This window comes from Periophthalmus magnuspinnatus, chromosome 15 (assembly GCF_009829125.3).
Source record: "Periophthalmus magnuspinnatus isolate fPerMag1 chromosome 15, fPerMag1.2.pri, whole genome shotgun sequence".
In the NCBI taxonomy this organism is placed as follows: Eukaryota; Metazoa; Chordata; class Actinopteri; order Gobiiformes; family Gobiidae; genus Periophthalmus; species Periophthalmus magnuspinnatus.
In genome coordinates this window covers 8010818-8038148 of record NC_047140.1, presented here as the reverse complement: position 1 = coordinate 8038148, position 27331 = coordinate 8010818, and the positions used below count along the sequence as shown (strand labels likewise).

Sequence of the window (27331 nt, the reverse complement as noted above, 5' to 3'; positions counted from 1 at the left end):
AAGGTCAGCACAGGGGTCAGGGGTCACGTCTGCTTCAGTAGGATCACTGCACCTTCAGACAGAAGGATTACACAAAAACGAACAAGAAAATCCCCCACAAGAACGGAGAGGGAGCTCTGTGCACACAGCCCACTCCAGGCCTCTGAGCTGCATTCAGGGTCACAGTCGTATGGATTTCTCACTATGAATGAGGTTTCTAAGAACTGCACTGGCTCAACTCCAGACATGTACTCATTCTCCAGTCGAGTCACTTCTCTTCCTATTCTGTATGAGTAATATATGCATTTCTTATTGTTAGTATAAAGTTAAGTTAGTAAGTTAAAGTTAAAAACCATGGCAAAATCTACAAATAGTGTGATTTTTTCCAGTCCAACATCACAAAAAAGATTAGTGTTGTCACAATACTAAAATTTCAAACTATTTCGATACTAAGGAATAACCTTGATACTCAATACTGATTCTGATACCACAATAATAATAAAAATACTTTATTTAGACAACAGAATGCCATTTTCAACATTAAATAATAGTATTTTCTTTATATTACTATGTGGCCTTTGGCCCATCTGTTTGGGAGACACCGATGAAAAATTTGCTGTATCAGTCATCAGCTCCCAAATATCGGTTCAGTGGATATTCTGGTTGGACATATAAATTCATGTACTAAGACTATTTACGGATCGCATTTGGCTCAAAAAAACTCATGCTTGAATTTTTATTTATACATACTTGTTCTGTAGTTATTTGAGAGATAAATAACAGTTATATAACACATTTGGAATCAGTTCTGTCTTATTTTATTTTTGTTTTAAGGAAACAAAGGTATCAGTCTCTTCAAAGGTATCGGGAGAAACTTAAAGCTATAGTATCGGAGTTGGTATCAGAACTGCAAAAGCTGATGCATCCCTAATACCTGTGCAATCCCTCAGTGGTCCAGGTAGGTTCCATAGTGGTCCATGGGTGTATACTAGTCTATGTGTCTTATACTTGTTCTGATACAACTCAAGATTATTCTAAAGTTATTCAGGAAAAGTTCATTTGTCCTGTGAATGTGACTTTTTGTTGTATCAATACTTGTTAAAATGAGTATCTAGTTTCGATACTACCTTTAGTATTACAGTTAGTATCTGATTTTCCATACTTTTGACAACCCTAAAAGAGATTTAATCAGATAAAGAATTCTCAGATAATACAGTTTACAAATGGGTGCATGTCCATTTGGAGGACAATAACATTATATTCTTTATTAAAATAATCCTTTGAATTCTATATATTGACCCAAAGTGAACTTATCAGTAATATCAATATCGGAAAGGATAAACTGAAAGTGGTTCTCTGGCCCAACAATGAACAGCAACTTGCCCTAAATCCTAAACATGTGACACCCCATAAGGGACCGTGCACATATTTACTACAGCCTGAGCCGCGGGCATCACTGTTGAGGATTTGCACAGATCCGCAGTAGTTTACAACACTTGGCATTTTTGGACTCTTGTGGAATGCAGCTACTCCAGTCACGTGAGCACACAGAATCACACACAGGCCTTGAATAATCACATTTTCAGTGAGAGGGGGCAAAAGAAGGCAGTTCTGTGGCCTCCTCTTCCTGTTTGAATAAGGAATGCGGGGTTGTGCATTGCTATTGGTGAGGAGGAGGAGGAGTGTGCTGAATTATTCACTGCTAGGAGCCCAGTGTATTTAAAACCAGATCAATACTATTAAAGGACATCTTCAGCCTGCTTTGACCTTCCACTCAAGCAGAAAGAGAACTGCTTCATCAGACTGAATCAAATGTCCTAGATGGAATATATGAATGTGCAATAACATTAGTCTCATTATCTACATTATATTCAGTTAACTGAGGTCCTCTATAGAGAACTGATGCAGCATAAGGTAAAACAAAAAAAGCCCTTACGAGCACTCAAACTAAGTCTTTGTGCTGTGAGAAATTATAATACATTGTGTTGAATTAAAGCAACATTGAGGTCAGATAGTTGCTAAGAAATTCCAATAGATTATGCATCTATTGACAGCTACATTACAGTTTCTCTCTACTTGGTTTCAATATTGATACAGTCCTTGAACAGAATACTACTGTACCTATGGGGGGATATTACATTTTCTGAAAAGCTCAAAAGTCCTCAAAATGTCACCTACAAAACAACAAGCTAAAATGCATGAACACCATCTTGTTTATCAGTACCATAACTGTATTTTTCCCTATCTTACTCTAGGTCTGAGCAATATGTTGATAAATTGATTTGCGATTTATTTCTGTCTTGAGTCTTTTGGTAAAGTCGACATATCGTGGTTCACAATATGTCAAGATGGCTACTCATGAGTTTGTGAACTGAACAATATCACGAAAATCCATCTGTGTGCAAAGTTCCACCCCTACTGGTACATTTTTGATTTTATATTTAACAAGCCTCCACTGACCATCTCTCCGAGCAGACATTACGGTCATATTAGATTGTGTTACCCAAGTCTAAGTCCATACTATTGTAAAACAGACAGGGCAGATCTAATCACACTCAGAGCCCAGGCCAAAATCTACTGTATAAACATCTTGACTATCGATTAAACTCATATCCCATCTGCAGCTGCTGGGGCGCTCTGTATCTCCACCTTCACAGCACAGAGGGTCCACCGCTTTGGCCTGCTGGCTTTTGCTCACGCAAGCACACACTTTCCTCATTTTAGAGCTGGGGTTTGATTGCCTCCCTTTGGTACGGCATTGGGGATATAAAGTAACTGTGCGGGGAGGTGGTCCTGGGGGTCGGCTGCTGAAGAATCGTCCCTCTGTGCTCCCGTTTACTGCCTTTATTTATCTGCTCCGAGAGACTGGCCATGTGGAGGAGGAGGAGAGGGGTGGATTGCATGTTTTCCTCCCAGACTCAGCCACTCCGTCTCCAGGCTGCCGGGGGAGGAGGAGGAGGAGGAGGAGGAGGAAGAGCTGGAGATGTGAAACTCGATCTTTCACCCCCCTCCTTACCTCCACAACCTTCTGCAGAGAGCCTCCCAAGACTGCCTCCCTCTCTCCCTCCTCCTCCCGGGGTAATCTGATCCTCCCAGACTGGAAACTGCTTCGAGAGGGAAGAAAACCAAGGAGCAGAAGCAGGACGAGGAGGAGGAGGGATGGAAAAGAAAAGAAGGATCCCTCAGTGTGGGCTCCGAGGTTGGACGGACTCCCGGGAGAGGGGAAAGTGAGAACGAGCCTAGCGCACGGAGCAGCTAGAAACTGAACCATGTGAGGGACAAAGAAATGAGACAGAAAAGAGGGAAGGAGGAGAACTGTACAAAAAAAAGCTGCAAAATGATTCTGAAATAAATGAAATTGCTCAATATGGAGAATTGCTCAAAAGGGTAAACGAAAGCTTTATCGATCTTGCTCTGAAAATTGGCTCAAATATGCCTAAAGGTTAATCTATAACTCTTAACATAAGACCAAATATAGTTGCACACTCTTCTCCACTCATCTTAAGGACACCATTTTGAGGACTTTTAAGCATTCAGCAAGAAAGTGGCATCGCTCACTGTCTGAAAGCTATAAATGCAATGCTGTCATCTCAAAGCCACGATAGTAAAAATCAACTTTTAAATGCCAGACTCCGATTGATTCCTCCGATTGATTCAATAACCAGAAAACTTTAAACTGCTGAATATAAACATTAAAGTTGCACTGTATAACTTTTCTTAGTTTCACGGAGATGTTGTTTTTTGGTCTGAAATTCATCACAATACAGCTTTTTTTTTTACCTGTCTCCATGAAGACAAGCAAGTGATGTCATAGGCCAAATTACTGATCAGATCAATGGAGAGCTGAGTGCATTCACAGTAAGAAAACATGTTTTTTAATCCACTACCGCACCCTTAATTGAAAAACAAATACGTGATACCACATGTTAAATGCACCGTTAACATCACAATGAAACAAGCAGGTAGCAGGGCCTCTACCAGCAGAAAAGTTACATAGTGAACCTTTAACTTAGCTTCTGACTGTATAAAAAGCATTAAGCTACTACAAAGTGGATAGTGTAGTAAATGGGGTTGGCAAAAGTACTGAAAATCAGATACAAATTGATACAGCTTTAGAATGATCTTGAGCTGCATCAGAACAAGTATAAGACACATAGACTAGTATACACCCATGGACCACTATGGAACCTACCTGGACAACTGAGGGATTACACAGATATAAAGCCACATGACGATTTAATGTTGATAATCATATTCTATTGTGTAAAGAGTGTTTGTTAAAATAATAATCATCATGATATCGGAATTAGTATAGAGTATCAAGTCCGAAATTCTAGTAGTAACACTGATTTGCTTTGGCTTGAGCACAAACAGGCTGGACCTCAGACTAGCTCTTCAGTAAACTGTACTAAAGTGTGTGCTTGTTGCGCTGCGGTCATGTGACGCACTTGCTGCCTGACAAAGTGTTGCTGCGCAGACTTCGGACAGGTCCAGGTGTAGACTTGTGACCCTGGCTCCATCTGCATTAACTGGACTTTCTCTGCAGACTGTCCATAATCCCGTAGTCCAGCCAAACTGTCCCTGCATCTCTGTCATGCTTTAAGAATAGACCTGCAACTAACAAATAATGTGAAAGAAGAAACAAAATTACAATAGAATTCAATGAGAAATAAGAAGTCTACAGATTATCTTCTGCTTTGAGTCAGAGGTGCTAACCCTGGTCAGACAGCAGCTCACAGTCCTTGTTGCTGGCCTGTTGTTGTGGTCTACGGCTGGCTTACACACTGTCTGTCAGCCTGTTATTTCTGTAACAGAGATCCAAGGCTCTGCGCAGGAATGTACAGCTGCCTGGCATATGGATAATACTAGATTTTAATTTGTAATGCCCCCACCCCAATGCCGCGCAACTGGAGGGGATTGAACATACAAAGATGTTTTGGAAAGATTTGACAAAATGTGGTTTTCAATATAGAATAGAATCTGTGTTATGTTTGAACACATGGTTTCAACTTAAATTTAAACATTTGAAGTTGGTGACTGCTGAACGATGACGGTGGAATCCTGACATATTGTTTGGCTTCTAAGGCACTTACACAGACCACATCAAAATTGGAACTAAAGTGGGACTAAATTAAGAACTAATCCTGGACTAGAGTGTGAATGCACTCTAAATGGACTAAATGGAACACCAACTAGAACTAAAACTACTCAATATTATTGATTGTCTATAATTCTACAACTACTATTACTACTACATTAGGTAATGTGTATTGTTTTTAATAATAAAAAAAAGGGATGCCCTATCCAGCTTTTTCTGTTCTGTTACCAATGTCAATTCTTTGGCTTTAAGTATCTGCAGAAACAGTGTACAGTCAGTTTTGTAACTGTTATTAAAGTAATTACAGAAAAGCTTTGTAAAAATAAAAGTTTAATATTATGAGATGTTTTAGGCCAACCTTGGTCAGTAAATTGTCTTATTACACCAATTTATATACCATATCTTGGAGCCGATATACAATCCACCAAACTGTTCAAAATTGGCCCCAATATCCAATACCGATCATATCGGTGTATCAAAAAATAAATAAATAATGATGCTAAAGATTTGAGATGAAATAAAAACAAAAGGGGGACAGACATATGCTGTAACCTTCCAAATAAAGGGTATAAAGTGGTATTTCAGTAGTTTTACAGTAATTTCACTTTTGTCTGAAACTTTAACCTCAACTAAAACATCTAAATGCATGTGTTTCTGTCGGAATGACATGATTGTCAGAATTTTGTTATCAGGATAAGTAAAGTAAATATCAAAATGTCCCTGTTTCGCCCTCCCCATTAGCAATCTTATCATATTCTTTTTTCATCGTAAGAACAACAGTTAAAACTGGTAAGTAACAACGTTTGCCAAAGTTTGGTGAATTGTCTGCACACCTGCATCAGGCCGAGCAGGGGCGAGAAGAGACCGGACACACGGCTGCCTGCAGCGGCCTGGGACCAGGGAGCACACCGCAGTTGTACACCTCGTAGCGGCTCACTTTTCCTGGAGCAGAGCCGGCTGATCTGCACCACTCAGTTTCCAATCAGCAAACGACTCCAGTTCTGATTTAAAGGGGCGTCAGTCACGATACGGCACGGCACGTTTTCAACACTCTGATCAATGTCTCTGGGTGAATATATAGCCCGGGGTAGAAAGAGATGACAAGTACAGCGTTGGGATTGCTTTTTACAGACAAAACGTGGGTCTTCATCAATTTGACCTGTCTATAATTAATACCTTGAAGAAAACTTAAATACACCTTGTCTAAATACTCAAATGTGAATTATGACAATTTTTGCCGGTCGACTTCCAAACAAAACACGAAAACAAATCAAACAAACAACGGTCACTGGAAAATTGTGCAACATTTAAGTGAGCCTTGACCTGCAAAAGACCAAGCAACAAACGAAAAGCTAACACGAAGCTAAACACATTAGCTTTAACAAAATACCAACACTCAAACAGTTTAAAAAGTAATAAATATTAATACAAATAAGTTTAAAAGTTACTTAGACTAAATTAATGTTTTTTCGGTGGCATGGCAATAAAAATATAGTTGGAGAAAGATAGTAAAAATAAGTAAAAAGAGTGTAAGAAAGTTAGCTAACAGAGGAATGCGGCTAACGAGCTCTTTAACCAGGCAGACAACAGTAGCACATCGGGGATACCATGTTATAACAAAGCACGGCCAATGAGTTTGCGATTCAAGTTTGTTTTTTTGTTTATTTTTACAGTATGTGCGTTTAAAACATCAGATACAACTTTTATTTTTCGCAGCTGCAGGGCGAAGTCACAGCGTACCGTGTGGCGGCAAGATGCACCAAACAATCGGCTGCAACAAACTCCACTCCAGTAGCCATGTTTTCCAAAGGTAGTAATGAGGACTTTTCTTCTGAAACTAAGTATCTCATAGTGATCACATGTGGTTGTAGATCTACACCTAATAAGACTGTAAAGTTTGTGTGTAGGTGGTAAACGGTGTGTTTTCCAGTCAATAGACGGAGCCCTAAAGTCGGACACGGAGCCGCAGGTCAGGAATGAAGTTTGGGAAACATAGAAATCGGAGCTTACCTTGGTCGTTTTCTTTGCATCTATCTGTAGAAGTCACTTGTTCATCCAGGACTAGATCATACTCGTTGTCTGGGTACAGATTTCCACGACAAACCGAAAAGTAAATTCCTGTTTTCCTCAGAAATGCCTCGTTCAGGACGTATTCCTCTGTGTCGCTGTGGATCTGTGCTGTGGCTGATTGATGCTGGAGCGAAGAGCGCACAGATCATCTCCGCCCTTACAGAGGGGCCACTCCGAACAAAACTACCTACGTTTCCGGTCACTTTGGACTAGTATGCTCACGAATCTATCGACTATTTTACACTAGATAGGAAAAGTAAAGTACAGTAGCCTACATAAACTGTAGGATAGCCTATTTCACAGAAGTGCCACGTTCTAAAAATGAATAAATAAATAAAACAACCAATGTGTTAAATAATGTCAAATCTAGAGTTCCTTGATTTGATATACAGTAGTCTCTACATATTTACACACAAGCTAAAACATTTTGGTGAAGTCGATCCATGAAAATGAATTCAAGTTTTGGCATAAGCAAAAGTGAGACCTCTGCTTTTAACTATAAAAGACTCAAAGGCGCCCTCTGTTGGCAGACAAATTACTGGGTTTCAGATGACGTCACATTATTCTATAGACCAATAATATTTAATACAGATGGGGCAGATTAAATTAATATTATTAAAACACAGATTTTTGAGTTCTTGGTATTAGTCATCAATAGCAATGATCAGGTTATGCACTGGTGCATTCACCTTTTGGATAATTTATGGAAAAGTAGAAAAAAAACGCTTTTCCCCCATCTGGGAGTATGACAACATTACATTTTAGAATCTGAAAACCACCAATAAAAAGGTCTTTGGTTTGAAATGCCTAAGATGACACTTTCAGTGAGACAAGTAACATGTTGAGGTAAGTTAAAAACACACACACACTCACACATACACACGCACACACACTACACGGACATATCTTGAATTGTTGGTCGTGCTTTTTTATTAAACTTTGAACACAATGATCAATCCTCCAGTGCGAAACACATTTTTATTGTAGTAATGCAGCAAATACAACCCAGTGTGTAAAGTGTATTTGTCCATTCTCAGCCACAACATGATATTAGTAAGTTTGCACCTTCAAATAAGTACAGTAACAGTTAGTCCAAACTCTCAAACATAATGATAACAATAAAGCACTTTTCCAAGACAGTGGCACAAACTAATACTGACATGATTGTTTTTTAACATGCGGTGACACACACACGCACACACACACACACACATGCACACACTCGCTCTGTATAAAATATTCAAATAAAAACTGTACACTGGGACTCACACTTCAGACCTGAGTGTGTCAGTCTACAGGGGAGGGGCTAAGGCACCAAACTCGCCATGGTCTTCCTATATCAATTGCCTATAGCTACAGTACATGTTCTAAAAATTTTTGTTCTTCATTTGTAGGTTAAGAACATAATAAATTAATCGTCTTTTCAATGTCATGTTAAAAATGTACAAACAAGAGGACGACACGGTTTTGAAGAGGAAAAAGTACCAAGCATTCCAACTCAAACATCCAAATGAACAGCTCAACAGAGTCATTACAAAAGATCAGCCATTCACAGCGCTACAGCCAAAATACATGTTAAATGTAGCAGTGAAAATATATTAGCTTTAAAAATATATCACTCACAACTGTAAATAAATATGAACCTCAGCGTTATTGTTGCATATTGTTAGTGGCAACTCAGATCTAGTTGTACAGATCTGCCCTTTAAAACTCTGAAACACAAGTTTATTTATAAATGATATTCACTTCCAAATGCTTACCTACGCACTTCTATATCACTACAGATGTCTTATGAATCTTCTTGTTTAGGCAGACACTGTGATATGGTTTGATAGTGTCTCCAGCAGATAAGTAAGGCTTGATTTGTTACTGCATAGTAGTACGTTCCTTGCCTGGGATCCCGAATACACACTTCAATGTTTTATGAAGATGTGAGTCTGGTCACCTGTGAATCTCCCTGAGTTCACATGGGCGTAATTGGCAGGTGGATGAGCCAATCAGGAACATCCATGGTCAGTCCACATCAAAACAAATATGGCTGCTTACAAGGAAAAAAGAAAAAAAAAAAAAAATCACAAGGGACTGAAAAACATCATGGATTTCTGCAGAATCAATGAGCGACGCACCAAACTGTTAATCTGAGGTGAGAGAGATGTGATTTTATTTGTAAATGAGCTCTTTTGTTTCACATGCGTCACTAAAACTAACAAATCCGATTGCATGATCATGTTTGGTCGGGTTTGAGACGCAATGGAGGGAGTGGTGACCAGACTGATATCGCTCTATATCAAAGATACAGAGAAATATCATTATGGATTTACCAGGCAAGAATGTTTCAGAACTTGAAAACTAACACCTTGTAATAATATGCATAATTTCATTCAATCATGATAATAAACCTCTAGATGCATTTAGCCAATAAATTAAACAGTTGTTCATTGATAAACTGCCAATACAGCAATTTGCATCAAAAGTACATTACTTATAAATGGTAAACAGCCACAGTTTCTGGTACAAAACCTTAAACTTTATGACATATCAAGTTACAGATGACACAGTGCTGTTTCTGTATACCATTGCTAGCCTGATTTGATAAACACAAGATGTCAAGAGTGACAGCAGCTTTGTCCTGCCCATTGTCCTCTCGGGGCGGGCCTACACGTTGATGGCATGAGCGTGCTTCTTGCACAGAGGCTTGTCCTTCTTGGAGTAGAAAGGCTGGCCCTCAAGGTTAACATGGCACACCTATTAAAGAAATCACATAAATGTTTAGTTACATTGAGGTGGGTAGTATTCAGTTACATTTACTTGAGTAATGTTTTAGAGTACTTTTACAGCAGCATACTTTTACTCCTAGATGAATAATATTTTGAATAATATTTAAAAATCAGATGTTGCGTCCCGACAGATGCTCTTTAGGTTACTCTTGAGTAGTTGTTTCCCCAAATGCTTTTTTATTTCAAATGTATTGATATCTTGGTCCACTACTTTGTATTTGAAGTTTAGTAATATTATTTTGAAGTAACATTACAAGTACAATTTTTGGCTACTCTACCCACCTTTGCTCACAAACTCCCCGAAATCATATGTAGCTTATTTTTCAAGGTGATGTTTTTTATTTCGTGTGCTCTAAATTAAAGGAACTGTGAATTAATAGACTTCAAAATGAAACTGATTAAAACATTTATATAGCTGCAGCAGTTTAAAATGTTTTAAGGATCCAGTGTTTTCATGTTGACTCTGAATGAGAACTGAAAACCACATGCTCTTAACAGCCAATTTAAAAATATCAATAAAGATGAGTGATTCTTTACCGCACAAACAAAGCAGGTGTCATGCCAAGTGTGCCCCAGAGCCTCAATGAACTTATCCCCTGCCTCTACAGGGAAGTCACAGCCATGACACTTGGTGCTGAAGAGGGCGATGTAATCTAAAAGACAATGTGAAGCAATATTAAAGTACGCTTGTGAGTCAGTTATCATATGACCATATACTGCATGTTTCACTTTGACCTCTGACCTTTCTCGCAGTAGGGCTCTCCGTCCTCCATGTGGAAAAGACTGTTTCCAAACGGTTTGCCACAGGCTGCACACACAAAGCAGGTGGTGTGCCACGTCTGCCGCAGAGCATGCATCACCTCCTGCAGCACACAGGACAGGCATTGAATTTAGGATATTACACCCACAGCATTATGGTAGATTACAACAAAACAATATATTAAAGGTTAACTATACCTGTTTTTTACTGTCTTTAAAACATGAAAAGAAGACCTAGTTCATTTTAAGCAGGTTGCAGTGATCCAAGTTATCCCTCACTTAGCTTATACATTCAAAGCAATGCTAACTTATCCAAATGAGTTTATTTAGTACTTTTCACAGCTTTCAGACACCAGAGCTTTGCAGTTATGTAAAAAATAACAACAACTAGCATGTTACCGTACACCTCCTGATACTCAGACCATAAAAAACTTAATTTGATCTCAAGCTGCTCATAAAATATCTCTGTACTGGGGTAAGAACAACTTTTCTCAGATATATGGGAAAAATTGGTATAGGATCTTTAATGGACTGTTTAATTTATATTGTTTATTATATTTGGAACGGGCTTCCTATAAGACTGCAAATCCTACTCTAGCCAGTTCACATTGTTGCACCTCATCAACTTTGCCTGTCTGAATGACTCTATAAGCTTGATTGCGTGATAGGGTGTAGTCTGAGTTAGCCCCAGGGCTACCTAAGGCTACAGAAGTAACTTATCACCTACTAGTAAATTCTATGGTGTTCGAACTAGAATTTGTCCACTTCCACCTTACCCCCATGATCTTGGAGTTGCAGCGAGCACAGGTGGGGGCGAAGAACTCCTCGTAGCAGTTCTCACAGTAGACATTGTTCTGCTCCTCCACAAAGCTGACGTCGGCCAGAGACATGTGGCAGTAGTGACAGTTGAACTCCTCTGGGTGCCAGGAGCGGCCCAGAGCCACCAGGAAGGGGCCCCTGTGGAGTGGGGAGATGGGTATGTAGTTGTTGTTTTTTTTTTAATCAATCTAATATAATTGTTCAGTAATGTAGCTTCTTTTGTTTTAATTACTCAAACCTTATATGTTCCAAAGTAAATAACCATAAAGAACATATTCTGCAAAACTGACTTTTTAATCTCATTCACTCTTGTTGTCCTCTCATCCAAAGCATTTTGCCTGGATTGTTATGTCACAGGTAAAAATCTGGACCAATGCAGGTTTTAAGCCCATAAATCATCACTGGACCTACTCTATGGTTAAATTGTGCTCAAAAAAACCACATGGCTCTATGAGCATTGCAGTCATGTTGCCAAATGATGTTAATTCCTATTGCTGACAGCAGAGGGAGCTCCAAATCTAAGTTGGGCATTATTTTAAGAGGAAATGTGAAATCCGATAGTTACCCGATAGTAAGGTAAACAAAATCATGTTAAAAAGAATGCATAATATGTGTCCTTTAACTTAGTACTATTTCATCATAACAACTTCACTTTGTTTTTCCATTGCGTTATTTTTTGGTCAAATCGGGATAGGGAATGTTTTGACATATACAGTATACTATTTCATCTTGGTTCAACGTCTCCTTCCTTCAACTTGACCTTGAAATTAATCGTCTTTCTATTTACATCAAATAAATAAATACGTGGCTTGTACTGTCCATTACCTGATGATGCTGTTACACGCCCCGCACAGAGGTGTTCTGCTGCTGGCTGCAAACCTCTCGGCCCGCTGAGCCACGCCCCTGGCCACTGGGAGGAAAGGGGCGGGGCTTGGGTTGATGGGGGCGGGGCTGGGTGTGATTGGTGCAGGGCTGGGAACAGGGGGTCCAGCTGGGGAGGGGTTGGGGATGAAGGCGGGAGGGGGAGGAGCGGCTTGGGGCAGAGCGGGCACCTTTGTGGTTGTGGTGGTCATCTTGCTGGGGTCAAACTTGTCAGCGAAGTTGGTGTCGGTCACCCATGGAGGTCTGTTTGAGGGGGAGGGGGCAGCGGGGGGAGGGGCGGGGACAGTGGCAGGGGGGCAGGGTTGTGGTGGTATAGGTGCTGGAGCAGGTGCATGTGCTGTGTTGAAATATAGATCAGGGTTAACATTTTTAGCAAACACAAATGACAAATAGGACTGCGTAATATCCCTCAATCTAAAAATATTCGAAACGTACAACAGAGTTATCATGATACTAAAAATTCAAGCTCGATTTTGATACTAAGGAATAGACTCAATACTCAACTTCGGTTCCGATACCACAATGATACTTAAAAACACTATTTAGACAGGAGAATGTCATTTTCAACATTAAATCATAGTACTTTCTTTTATATTACCACGTGGCCTTATATCTGTGTAATCCCTCAGTCGTCCAGGTAGGTTCATAGTGGTCCATGGGTGTATACTAGTCTATGTTTCCTATACTTGCTCTGGTCTTATTCAGGAAAGGTTCATTTCTGTCCTGTGAATGTGACCATTTCAGTATAAAGTATCTAATTTCAATACTAGTTTTAGTATCGATTATTATCTGATTTTTGATACTTTTGACAACCATACCCTGTATTTAGACAGATGTCTTATGCCATTCTGTGGAAGGTTATAATAACCAAGGGACAACATTTCCATGGAAACAAGCTGGAGGTCTCCTTCAGGCCAAATAAGAGTCTGGTTTATGGAGATGCAAGCCCGCTCACAGTGAGGACACATGGTGAAAACATGATTTCATTTTTACTGTGGCTTTTAAGTTATTTTAAATGTTTCCCCCCCTTATCATACAGTTAAATGACGAGACTACATAGTGCCCCTATGTCCTCACCTGGCTGGGAGGGGTAGATGCAGGCCGTGCTGACCACCTTGGGAGGGGCAGAGCCAACAGGGATCTGTATGGAGCTCTGCTGAGTGGGAGGGGCATGAGGATGCGGCGACTGCTGGTACTGCGGCGACTGCTGGTACTGCGGCGACTGCTGGTACTGCGGCGGCATTGGCTGGTACTGCTGCGGGGGCGGGCCTTGTGGTGTTTGGTACATTGCAGGAGGTGGGCCATACTGACTAAAGAGACAAAATACAACCACTTCAATTAGATTTAGCACACGGTGTGCTACGCTTAAGCATGAAATGATACCAAAAGGTTAACTTCTGAATGAGCAATGGCATAGTTATTTCCCAGCATAAATATAATACTTACAACATACTATTGATACTTTGCAGCTGATGTCATCAACATTTCATGAGGGGTGAAGCTAACATGAAGCATTGCTCTATCTGAAGCTCTATTAGTAGTTAGTTAGACTTTAATCTGAGTTACATGTAACTACAACAGAATAAAATTACAGTCATAAGCTAACTAGCATTAGCACTGATTTCAGTTAGTCACTCTCATTTTTTGGTTGAAAATCAAACACCAAAACAGGACCATGAGCGCTCATATAGATCACAGGCTCCTGACAAGGCGTGATTTAAATCAATTTTGTATTTTTATTTTTGTAATTTTGTGTTTTACCATCTAAAAACGTGTCAGGCTGCATTTACTAATGTGTGCATTGTGTCAACATTGTAAATGCTGAACATTCCGCCATGGATATAAATGTGGTACACCCCGGTGTGATGTTACTGCAAAGTATCAATATTATACAGGAAGTAACATGTCCAAAAGTACAATAACAACCACTCAGCTTTATAAATCACCATTTTAAGTCCAGTCTAAAAGCTGAAAATGAAAAAAAGCACAGTTCCTTAGTGGCTGGTTCAGTGTGTTACTTGGCTTCTTGCTATAAAGATGTTCTTCTGGCATGATGTTAACTATAACTCAGTATTTGCAAAAAGCTTCATTGTTACATAGTGTTAAGAAGCCAGGGGAATGAACACAGTTTGATCCCCGCTGTTACCTGGAGGTGGCAGCCCTGTGCTGGGTGTGGTAACTAGTGGCAAAGTGTCGCTTCTGGCTGTAAGGTGTAGAGACAATAGCACAAGTCACCAATGCTACAATGTTTGATTGAGATGAGGGGAATTTAACTTATCCATTCAAAACCTCCTGGTCCAAGCCTGATCTCATTGGCTGGGCCTGGTTAGTACTTGGATGGGAGACCACGGGGAATACCAAGAAGGGGCACCAGTGGCTCTAGCACATAGTATTGTTGTGTCCTTAGGCAAGACACTTTACCCACATTGACTAGTATGAATGAGGTGTGTGAGTGTTGATGGTGGTTAGAGGAGCCAATGGTGCAGATTGGCAGCCTCGCTTCCGTCTGCCACAGGGCAGCTGTGACTAATAGTAGTGTACTCAACATCGAGTCTAAGTGTCATACTTAAAAATGCAGTATGTAACTTTTCAGGTAGAGTTTGCTACCTACTTTCTCTCAATGGAAATGTTATTGTTTTTCATTGAATGATTCACAATACCGTATTAAACATATCTATCTTGCATTTATTAAATTATAGGTGTATTCATACCTCAAAAATATGATTTTTACTGGGGATATACCTCCACACATCTGTACCTGCATCTTGGCTTGGTGTCGTCACCTACTCGTCTCCATGGAGATTAATAAGTTTAATGTCATACTGTAGAACATTTCAGACAAAGATATCAGATCTCCATAGAGACAAGCAGGTGGCAGACTCTCCATCAGAAAAGAACAGAACATAGTTAAACTTTAAGTAATTCAAGATCTCACAAAAATAATGCCATATCAATATTTGCAACACCATTGTCCACATCAAAACAAAATAGATTGAACTGATGTTAAAAAGACATAAAAATACAGCAATAAATACTATCCAAACAAAATGAAATATACATTTCTAAATAAACCAAACATTAGACACCATAATCTGAGCAATAAGTGTGAAATACTATCCAAACTTTGAAATAATGAAACACACATGGGACAGTCTACTGTAGTCCAGGTGAATTCTGATTCTACCCAAAACGTCTGTTACCTCTCTGGGTCAAAGTCAGAGCTCTCTGTCGCAGGCTCCACAGGCTGAGCAGAGCCGCTAACAGCAGAGGGGACTGGAGCATGCTCAGTAGGGCTACAGCAGATAGAAGAAGTTTTGAAGCCCGAGTTATTAAGAAGAAATTTCATTGTATTTGTTATAAAGATGTCAGCATAGATAGTGGGTGCAGGAAAGTAAAGACTGAGGTGTTATTGTCATGCACTGATTATGAGTCGCTATCATTAGTTGAAATAGGTTGGATTGAATTGTAGATGGAGAACAGGAGCTAATACTTTATCATACGTGGCTCATCTTTTATTTTAATTTCTTTAGGACCTAAATTCCTTTCAACTTGCAACAACTACATCTGTGAGAGTAATTTTATATTTTTGCAGTGTATCATACAGAATTCTTAGTTATCCTCCTCCTCAATTTTACGTTGTAGCCCAAATGACATCACATTATAATCAAATGACAGTACACTTTTGCAATACTTTCAATTTTATGCTTTAATTTGTTGTGTAACTGTCAGATTGCAGATGTGGTGACCTGGTTTATGGTTAATATCTCTGTAATTACTACTGGGCCTATCCATATGAAGCTAAGACTGGCAGAAAGTTCAATGTCTTCTCTGTCCGCACAAATAAACAATTTTTTTACAATAGCATCAGAAAGTGGTGCCATTATTTAATCACAAAGACATGATTGTTGTCAGTTGACTTTAAAGCTGCCATCTACAATTAGACAGGCCAAACCGACCTTGTTGTATTCTCACATCCCACCACTGTCTGATAGAGTGCTAACTCAGACAAGAGCAGAGAGCGCAGATGAGTCTGAACAAAGGCCAGGTGAGGGGAGGAACAGGTTTCACATCTGCTGCTACTGGTAAAAAATCTAATAAATTTACAGATGTTAGCTAAGCCATGTGATTAATAAAGCAAGTTTGTGGAGCCAATCTTTGATAAGCCTCAACATTTGTGGATCAAAACTTTAGATATTTGTTTCAAACACAGTGAATTTCCCATAAAGTTATATTGACCCCTGCCCTCCATCTAAAATTATGACATCATCACATTCTAAAACATGAACGCCACCTGTTAACCAACCCTTTGTTATATTAGTCTCTGGACTGGATCTAAAACTTTTTTCTAGCTCAAATGAAAACCCATCTCTCTGGAAACCACTCAAACCGCCGTGTAGTGCTGTATAAAGCAGAATCCTTGGTGAGGATGAGTTCTACAGAGCAGAAACAAACCACAGTCTCTTTATTGGCGGATAAAAGCGCGACCCCTGCTCTATTGATTCCCTGTGAGTCATCGGCCGACATATGCAGTCTGACAGGAGCAGGGGCCTGGGCTGGGGGAGGGGCCTATCTGCTCGCGTTTCAGTCCCAACAGATACAACGGTCCGGCCTATCGATTGTGCATAATGGGACTGTGATTAAATAAGTGTGCAGAAACAGAGAAAGCTCCATCCATCAGGGAGTGGGGGAGCGGTGGAGTGAGGGAGCGGCAGAGAGCAGAGGAGGGTGGAGGCTAGAAGGACATACCCGATGACCATATGTATATTCAATTATAGCCTCTTTTTCTGAAACATCTATTCAGTATTATGTAAAAATCTAAGCTTATGTTATGGGAAATTCTATTAAAAGAATACACTTAAAAGGGGCACTATGTACGTTTTTAGGAGGAAACCGAAACCGTTCTTTCTCCATGGAGATGTGCATGTTACGCTTGGAATTTTCCAAAGTATGGCATAAAATTGAGCATCTCCATGAAGACGAGGTGACTAAACCAGCCCAGGTGGTTTTTAGCAATAAAAACTATTATTTTAAAATAACTCCCAATCTTCTCTTTCATTTTTGTCTTCAGCACATTTTTTTTGCTTATTTTAGCATAAATGTCTGATTTCCAAAACCTGCACAGGTGTGAACAATTGGAGAGGAATCAGATTACTCTCATCAGATGTAACTGGTTGCGGGTACATGCACACTCAAAATCAGATTATTATCGTATTTTCAGAGTTAAAATATTATTAAAATGACAAGTACACAGCAAATTTGTGGTTTACATGCCATTTAAATAATTTTAAAAATCTGATTTTGATATTCATGTAAACTTAGGCAGTGTTTACATAGTATTTGATTAATCTGATAACTCCAGAAATCACATAATGACTGACGTAAACATAGCCAAGGTAAAACTGATGTTATTACAGCTCCCCCTTGTGGAACCTAAAGCATATTACATGCTATTCCAGGGGTGTCCAAACGTGGCCCTCTGAGTTATTTTCGTTGGTCATTATGCCTCATGCTGAATTGGCCCAAATAATCATAAACAGAACTTTCTGCTGCAAATTTACACAAATTCAAGTAATTCTACCTCTGTAAGCTCAATTATATCATATTGCATTGCAACAGAGATGTAAAGTTATTGCTCCATGCGTTTTTAATAGGTAAAGTGGTTCTGTCATAGCTACATTAAATGAACCTGTTTGAATGACTCGTATATTGACTGCCAGTCTTAGGCCCTCCACTTGTTTAGATGTTTAGATATACAGCCCTCAGTGGAAAATGTTTGGACACCCCATTCTATTCAGTGCATAAATGTGGTGCGATAACAGTGCCATGGAGCTAGACTTGTTGCAACTTGATGGTGGTGTGAAAAAACCAGACCCAGTGGAAGTGGGCTGTGTAACTGTGTGGACAGGCTCAGACTCGGGGCAGGTGGGGTTGGTAGTGGGTGGAGTGGCCAGGCAGAGGAGGGGGTGGTGATGGTGGTGGTGGTCTTCAGGGGAGGAGGACAGGTCAACAGCACTGCCTCCTACCTGGTCCTCTGCAGATCCTCCTCCTCATCGGCCACTGCAACACAAAACACAAAGGAGATTTAAAATGTGCACTTCCCTCAGTAATATATTTTGGTGGTGTGCACGTAAACAAATAGAGAATTAAATTAGTTCTCAAAAGAATGTCACATATTTGAGTAGTAACAGAATTACTTCAATCATTATTATTTTAAATCACTTTATATTTTCTGTAAAGGTGTACTGCTTAACCTTTCATCTATGTTGTCATAGAGATGTTATTTATTTTCCAGGAAAGTATGGTATTACACAGTACGCTTGTACATCATAATGCAGACTAGAAGATGACACCAGCAGGCTAAGGATGTGTTCACACTTGTGCAAATCCCACATTAAAAATAGGACAAGGAATAACCCTGAAACTAAACCAAAACTAGACCTGGACTAAACCAGGACGAAAACTGGACCAAACCAAATCTATAACAGGGGTCAAACCAGGATGAGTCTGAATAAATCCAAAGATACAGATCAGATCTGTGGAGAAGCGACTCTGTTTTTCAAGGTATTTTTATTAGATTTAAAAAATATATATATTTTTTTAATGCAAAACACCAGATCATGAATAAATGAAAGATAAGTTTAATGCCATAGTGTGGTACATTCCAGACAAAGCAATAATATCTCTATGGAGACAAGAAGATAGTGGACCCTACAACAAAAACAGTGCACTCAAATTCAAAATAAGAAAGTTGCAAACACTAGTGGGAATAAATAAATACAAAAAATATAATAAAGTATAATCTAATAAATGTATTACTAGAACCTGAAGTGGAAGTAATAAAGCTTGTCAAATTGTAATCCAAATTCAGACTTTCTTTTGAATGGGGTTAATTGAGAAAATATGGTATTAATTCCTTTAATACCAATTATTACACATCTTGAGATATCCCTACACATTTTTTCCCTTAAACTAAAAGAGATTTGTGATTAGAATAGATTAGAAAAATAGAAGTGAGATTTGGACCTTACCTGAGTCTGTCCCAGTCAGCTGCACCAGGGCCTGGAAGCTTCTGGACTGGGGCATAGAGGTGCTGCGGCGGCCCCACTGCCTCTGCTCAGGGTCGCTGTCTGCGTTCAGCACTGCTTGGTACACCGGGGAGCTGCTGTCTACTACGCTCTCTACAACGGGCACTATACTGTAGGCACACACAAGGGGGCGCCACAGCACACCAAACCAAGTCACAACCAGCACATCTCTGCAGCGGTCAATGGGCTTGGAAGGTCATTTGGACACACTCAAACATGTACAAATGGGTAATATGGGATTGTAATGAAATTACTGATTGAAAGCAACAATATTTTGGATGATATGGAAGTACAGCATACAAGGTTAAAGTTGACTGTAAGCAATTAAATACATTTAAAGGAACTATATGTAAGATTTTTTTTTTTTATTACATAAATTAGTCCTAACTGTGTTCCTAACATGTTCAAATCAAATATAGCTTTTACTGATAACAATTCTAATTCAGATTCATTCTTAATGACAAAAACACAATTGTCAAGTAGTTGATGTTATAATTTGGTGTTATGGTTTTCAAGACAATTATTCAATCAGAAAACACAATGAGCCTCACAGGAGTCTCTCATTTGGGTTGCCAGTTTCAATACTAAAATCCAGTTGGTTTTAAACCAAAATAGACTCTCTCTGTGATCTGAATTGTCACTACCCCAGCATCTGCAGCCAATCATTAATCACAACTAGTGCAGCCTTGGCAGCTCAGTGAGTGAATTCTGAAAGTTCTGAGGTTTCACACTGGCAACCCAGATTTAGTTGTAATTGCAATACTTTTTTTTTTAATTGTAAGAGCGCAGGCTACATACAGTTCCTCTAAGTACAAATTACATTCATAAGAAGAAAAAGGCACCCAGAACATTCAGTTGTCCACTGCATAAAGAATATTTGTGTTTTGAATAGAAATACTGTCATTTTAAAGACTTAGGATGAGACAGACTTGTACACATGCTGTAAATGTTATGCCACTCACTCTTGTTTGTTTCTCCTTCATTACATAGATGTGAGCAATATTTGTTCATACAAGCAACGTCCAATCATGCATCTGCCCTAATTTTACAGCGGAAATGGAAAATTGATTGTTAGTAAATATGGGTTCTATAAACAAAGCTGACAACTATTTCTGATTGCGTGCAATACAGACACCCAAACAACTGAAAATACAACTTGTACCATCTCATGTATGGAATTAGACTTCACAATCAAGAACAGTTTGAGAACCATGTGTCTATATGATGTAGCAGCAAATATACAAAAAGCTAACTTTCCACTCTTAAGTATAGCCATCACAGCAGTTAACCACAGCTTCCAAACAATGTCCTGTCAGAACGTCTCAACCTGTCTACTAGAAACAGGGAACAAAAAACGTGAACTTCACAACCACATAGTATCATTAATTAGGCATCATGTGACCACTCTGAGGAAGACGTCGATTAGGGATGTAATAATATTCAAAATATCGTGATATTGTATTGTCAAAAGTTTCACATTAATATCACGGGTCATTAAAATATATCAAAACACAAGTCTTTGTTTAAATTCATTGATATGATGCAGCAATAGAAGAAAAAAGAAGAAAAACAGGAGAAATGACACAGACCATGATCCTTTGCTTTGTTTCAGTGCAGACTACATGGGGAAATAACTGTAATGAGGCACTTTTAAATCTTTGGTTCTGTCATAATCCAAAGACCAAAGTCTTGTCAAGGTCATTAAAATATATCAAAACACAAGTCTTTGTTTAAATTCATTGATATGATGCAGCAATAGAAGAAAAAAGAAGAAAAACAGGAGAAATGACACAGACCATGATCCTTTGCTTTGTTTCAGTGCAGACTACATGGGGAAATAACTGTAATGAGGCACTTTTAAATCTTTGGTTCTGTCATAATCCAAAGACCAAAGTCTTGTCAAGGCATAAAAAGAAAAAGTAGCATATTTACAATGTGGCTAGCCTCCACAAAATATTGCAATAAATATCGCACCATGAGATAACATCATTTGGCATAGGTCTTTGAGTCAATATTGTCAATATGATTAACGATTACAAAAGTAGTCAGCTATTATTTTAAAACAGAACTAAGTAACATTCTACCCTAGTCCCTGTCTCTGTGTGGAAAACCAGCCTTGCCAATACAACCCAAGAGAGTTCTCCTGAGAAATCTTTCCGGTTTCCGTCCGAAACTGTCTTTTTATATATATTTGGCAAAATTATATGATGTTATATGATGTTTTGATGTGATTATAGTTCTTTATTTCAATTTAAAAACATAAAAATAAAAAACAGTGACGGTGTATTTTCATAAAAGAGCTACAGGGGGAGCTCTATTGATACTTTGAAGTGACACTGGGGGGTGTTCTTCCTGTATGCCTATGGTGGAATGTTTGATTTTTAACTAAAAGGTGAGAGTAACTAACTGAAAAAAAAACTGGCTAGCTTGTGACTGTAATGTTATTTGAGAGTCTTGTTTAACAGCACAAAATCATCTCACCTGTGATTCCAGATAAATCAGCTCTTTCTGGTCAGATTGTGTTAAAATAAACTCAGACTAAAGTCTAACATAGCTTCAGACAGAGCAGTGCCTACGGTTAGCATCATACTCCTGGAAATGTTGATGACATGAGCTGCAAAGTATCAATAGCTGAGTTACTTAGTTCTGTTTTAATAGTCAGCTGATAGTTTTGGTGATTTGTTGCAGCCCTATAACAGACAATGGCATACAATGGAGTTGATTTTAAAAGTGCCAACAATAGTGCAAGTGATATCTTAGTTGTACAAGTAACAGAAGAAGGTGGAGGAGGACAAAAGTAGGATAGTGACTAGGTGTGTGGGTGGGGTGGAGCCTTACCCCATGTCCTGCCCCTTGGCCTGGGTCTGTCCTGCGATGGCGTCCATGATGGAGTCCTGGGAGTACATGCTGATGGGGGTGTTGTACTGCGCGTGGATTATAGTGGCCTTGCCCCCGGGCCCGGTCACCTCGATGGGCTTGTGGGCAGGGTCCTTCAGGCCTCCCGGGCAGAAGGGGGCGCTGGGGTGTGACGGGAGGAGTGAGGGAGAGGAGGAGGGCACGCTGTGAGTGTGGGATAAGTGTAAAGCAGTCCAGAGGACAAACAAAGCATGCTCACATCAACACACATGCAAACAAGTATCCAGACTTGTCACCATAATTATGATATTTGGAAAAATCCAGTATTTTCCCAAATTGGCTGTCTTCTTCCAAATTTCAGTTCAGCCGATCCTGGTTTTAAAATTATGTAATAAGGTCATAGCTGGCCCAGAAAGTCTCATAATGTTTAAATTCTTACTTATTTACCCTCAAGTAACTACAAAACAGCTCTGCATAACAGCTACATAAAACAGTTGGAACAAGAAATAAATACTGTTTTTGGTCTCTGCTTTTAGTCTCTACTTGTAGCCATAGTGGATTGGTGCATCACCAGTTGAAAGTGTAATTATAAAATAAATACACATTGTTATTATATAAGCTCCTTTAAATGCTGTTCTATAAATGTGATATAATGATTTGAAAAAGTTCACGCTATGTGCAAACTACAGCACATAAGCAAAGGTTGAGTACAGTTTGTCAAATATCTATATAGTAATTATTGTGACAGGCCTAAATACTTCAGGACAATGCGTCATGCAAAGGCAATATGGACAACACAAATCTTTCTTCAGTAAGACTAAAAATGAGAAACTAATTACGCAATGTAGCCACAATGCTAATATAAGCATGCAGTTGTAATGAATGGATTTTGTTGTCAGAAATGCTAAGAATGAATCTGGTGTTGATTTACTGACTTAAAAACTACAGATGATTTTGACCTGTGACACAACAATTCAAGGAAAAGTCAGTTTTCCCTCAATTTGATTTCTAAGGCTCAGAATAAGACAGTATCATAAACTAGATCACTGAAACAACCATGAATCAAACTAAATATAACTCTGGGTATGTTTTTGATGAGGGAAAAACATTACAACCTTGTTAAAAGCTAAAAGAAAGTCAGAAGAAGAAATTTTCCAACTAAAACACAAATCCAATTTCCTCAACATTTTTGTTTTTTCTTGTGACTTAGCACAAACTAGATCTATAACTTTGGACACTGAGTTTACAATACATGAGTCAAGCTAAAGCCAAGCCAGCAATAGTGGACAACTATTTGTGGGTTTTAAACTACACCAATATTTCCTTCTGTAATTGTTTTCTATAAGCAATCCAACTCTTAATCTTTAGTATAGGCCCACAAAACGTGAATGATCTGCCCTTATTTCATATTTGTATAAGTTAAATCCCATATAATTTCAACCAGCAAGTGTACAAAACCGTTGGCGGCTACAGAAAACAAGCATAAAAGGTGTTAGCAGTCAACCTACATATTGAATCTTTGCATACAGCTAGCAGACATGACACTGTACGTAACACCTGAATTATGTTTCTTATATAAAACGCTTCATCAATCAGAGCCACAGAGAAATGCCACATGGCTTAGCAAACATGTCAGATGACGACCTTTACTTTCACTACACAAATGCCATCAGCTACAATGAACAAGATCATATCAGCGGAGCAACAGATTTAGGTAATACACTTTAAGCCATGTTGATGAATGGAGATTAGGCAATTTGTTCTACTGTGTTTTGTCCACCTCATTAAAGTGGAACTAAACGGCAAATCCACTTTTTCGCTGCAAAACTGTGTGGTGTTTTGATAGCATTATCTACTGTTAGTCACATTTTTTATAGCGCTTTTCCAACTTCAAGACACTCACACTTTACATCAAGAAACCACTCACCCATTCACTCACACATTCATACACCAGTGCACACAGACACTGGGGGCGAGGTGGGTTAAGTGTTTTTCCCAAGGACACAACGACATCATTCATCTGTGGGAGCTGCATCTGATCCTCAACCAACAATGTTTATGTCGAGAGCGGGATTCAAACCGCCAACCTTCGGATCAGTGGACAAACACTGTCGCCCAAAACATCTAAAACTAAGTGTGTGCTGCCTTCAGTGGTCTCTGCAATTTCAATCACGGTGTTCTTTATACCCCCAGTTAACACCCTTGCTTTCCCCTCACTCTCTTCTTTAGTTTCTTCAGATACTGTCCAGTTTAACAGCTCTTTTTGAAATGGCCGGAGTTTAGGTGTTTAGTCCCACTTTAAGGTTACTTCTAGAGGACAAGCAATGAAAGGTACTGTACCCAATTTTAAACCATGAGTGAAGAACATGTTTTAGGTTGACCTGTTTTAACATGCTTGAGTGTTCCTGGCAGTTGCTTTAATATGGTTTCACATCCTACAAAATAAAAAGCTGCTAGTATATTACACTGCATAATATATGAATTTTACCTGAACTAGAAGAAATTAAAGTTAGACATAAGTCTTTCAAATAGAGAATACGCAAATTAAGACCTCTCAGATCTTCAGAATTGTGCAAGTTGGCAACATCAAATACCTCTAAACAACTGTCTGTGGCCTTACACAAAGAAAACAGCAAGAGAGTGAAAAAAAATATTGTTAAACAAGACATATTGTGCTTGTGTCTGATATATAGCTATAATCTATGACACCAGTGGATCATTATGTTATATTTTGGACATTTTAAATCGCAAAATTGATTTTGAACTCCAGCGACGCTGCCGAATTCTATGTGCATCACCGATAACGATAATTTAAAAAGTACAGTAGGTCTTCTTTAAAACTAAGGACATACAAAGCTGAGTAAAATAAGTACCCTATATTAACTAATACAAAACAACTTCAGCTCAAAAACATGCCAAACCAGTCACCAAACACACAGACACACAGACACACATGCTCAGCTACATCACATCATCACATCCAGGCTGATCGGATACTGACTTCTGAGAAGGCGGGACGAACATCTTTCCAAGAAACAGCACCAGGGAGGAGAGAGTACAGAGAGAAATATGTATTAATTAGTTTGTCGTCAGGTCAAGGATGACGGAAATTGTTGTGGAAGAGTGCTAGAAAAGAGTAAAGATCAAAGGTTACAGTTCAAACAAATTGGTCCCATAATTTCCTCTGTTGATTGTCAAAGTGCCTGCTGTGTGTGAATGCTGTTCAAGACTGTTTTGTCTTTAGGAGATAATATGGTTTTAATATTTGCTGAAAAAAAGCATTTGGCAATTTTATATAGTTGAATAATTTCTTGTTTTTTCTGCACAAAGTATATCATAATGATAACTGCATTTAAAACTAACTAAACTAGATTGGTACATGGATTTTGACTATACCACCTTAAGAGCGCCTTAACATACATTTCTTGTTGCCAAAAATAAAGCCCTACTATGGTGTTTTGCGCTAATAATTTGTAGTTTAAATACTTGATTCTTGGTTACAAAAGCGTTATGCATGTGTCAAACTATTCTTTCACCTTTAACCTTTAGCGCTATCCAAAAGAGCTAACAGGTGTGGGGCTTCCTCCATGACACAGTAACCTAATCAGATTGTAAACTGAGGCTACCCCAGAGGCATGCTGGGTAATGCAGTCTCCAAATCTCCCTTCTGTGGAAAAGAATATGTCAACCCAGGAAATAGTCAGCTCTTCATCCGTTCTTTTATAGCTTTTGGGTTGGACTTTGAATGCTCTGGTTGCCTCCTCTGTTCCGGTACACACTGGTTACATACCCGGCCTGTACAGCAGCCATCTCCCTGAGCGTGTGTTCAGAGTAGAGGCCGATGGGAGTATTATATTGTCTCTTCTGGGATGGGCTCCTTTTGCCCGGGGAGTCTGCGTCTGTGGACCTGGAGCCACGCCCATTCAGCTGCGGTGACTCAGGCTTCAGGTGGAGGATAGGGGGGAGGACAGGGCATGTGCGTTATCCCCTGTTCAAGCTGTTGTCACTACTTTTGGATGCTTAAATGGTAAAATGTGTTTTAATATGTGTATCTCGTATGTTTTGATTCTACACTTTTACAGGATGTTGAATGACCTGTTAGAAAGGCGCAGCGTCAGGGGTGTTGGGTTTACATGCAAAGTCTACGGGTCAACGAGTTTCAAGCATCTGCCCTCAAATGCAAAGGTGTTTGGCGTGATTCTGAAGTCTGAACGCCGTGTAAGGGATTCAGAGTGTACTATAGGGCGGTGAATGTTTGAAATCAGATATTGGTTTAACTTCTAAGCAAAAGGTTACTAAAAGCTCCAAAAGTCCTTTTCATGTATAATTTAAGATATAAAATCTCTTTGCATGTGTTGGCTGGGTAGCATTCGCAAATTAAAGGTGCGCTATGTAACTTTTGGTGCCACCAGCTTGTGTCAGTGGAGATGTTCCACAGTATGGTATTAAAAGTCTTAATCACTATGTAGAAAAGCAGATATATTTAATGCCATGAATGTCAAATCATTAACATCTCCATGGAGACAACCAGGTAGCGGACCCACCACCACAAAAGTTCCATAGTGCACCTTTAAATAAAACCCAAGAAACCCTCTCAAACAGTAGTGTTGTCTGTGTAGCATGATATAGGTAGTACAATTTTGTATTCATTTCTATTTGTGAACCAAATTTAGACAGTCAGCGGTGTATAGCTTTTGCATTGTGGTAATTCCTGAAAGCAGACATCAGTGCCCTTTTACAAGCTAACTTTAGAAATGAGGTTCTTCATCAGCCTCCAATCGGAGCCCCACACCAATCACTTTGTAATGCCGGCTCTCAACAAATATATATTATTGTTTAATGTAGTCACTGATATCTATATCCATTATTTTGTAGATTTTTCACTGTAAAAAGCTGCAGCTCAATGTTGAGGGACCTAATCCAGGATGTAAAAAGATCACATAAGTTGTAGCACTTTGGATAAGCTCTAGGATACAAATAGCCGTATAACTTTACCCCTGACACAT

General features: G+C 39.2%; 2 protein-coding genes across 5 annotated transcripts in view; both read right to left on the bottom strand.

Annotated features, from left to right (window-relative positions):
* Window positions 1-7292, bottom strand: part of LOC117382178 (bone morphogenetic protein receptor type-1A-like) — a 48101-nt gene extending 40809 nt beyond the window's left edge. For both annotated transcript variants that reach the window (XM_033979269.2, XM_055227431.1), the window contains exon 1: window positions 7088-7292. The gene's annotated coding sequence lies outside the window, so the exon portion shown is untranslated. The remainder of the gene's footprint in view (window positions 1-7087) is intronic.
* A 762-nt stretch (window positions 7293-8054) lies between these two features.
* The window catches only part of LOC117382764 (LIM domain-binding protein 3-like), a 40395-nt gene continuing 21118 nt past the window's right edge, over window positions 8055-27331 (bottom strand). The window contains exons 6-14 of one of the 3 annotated variants that reach the window (XM_055227428.1): window positions 25327-25349; window positions 22308-22487; window positions 15585-15677; window positions 13462-13694; window positions 12328-12721; window positions 11460-11640; window positions 10667-10787; window positions 10462-10577; window positions 8055-9892 (exon numbers count right to left, since the gene is read on the bottom strand). In XM_055227428.1, the coding sequence (XP_055083403.1) occupies window positions 9803-9892; window positions 10462-10577; window positions 10667-10787; window positions 11460-11640; window positions 12328-12721; window positions 13462-13694; window positions 15585-15677; window positions 22308-22487; window positions 25327-25349 (1431 nt within the window). In that variant the 3' untranslated portion in view covers window positions 8055-9802. Of the gene's footprint in view, window positions 9893-10461; window positions 10578-10666; window positions 10788-11459; window positions 11641-12327; window positions 12722-13461; window positions 13695-14530; window positions 14588-15584; window positions 15678-22307; window positions 22488-25326; window positions 25350-27331 lie in introns of all 3 variants that reach the window. The other 2 variants (XM_055227429.1, XM_055227430.1) reach the window with 2 other exon arrangements.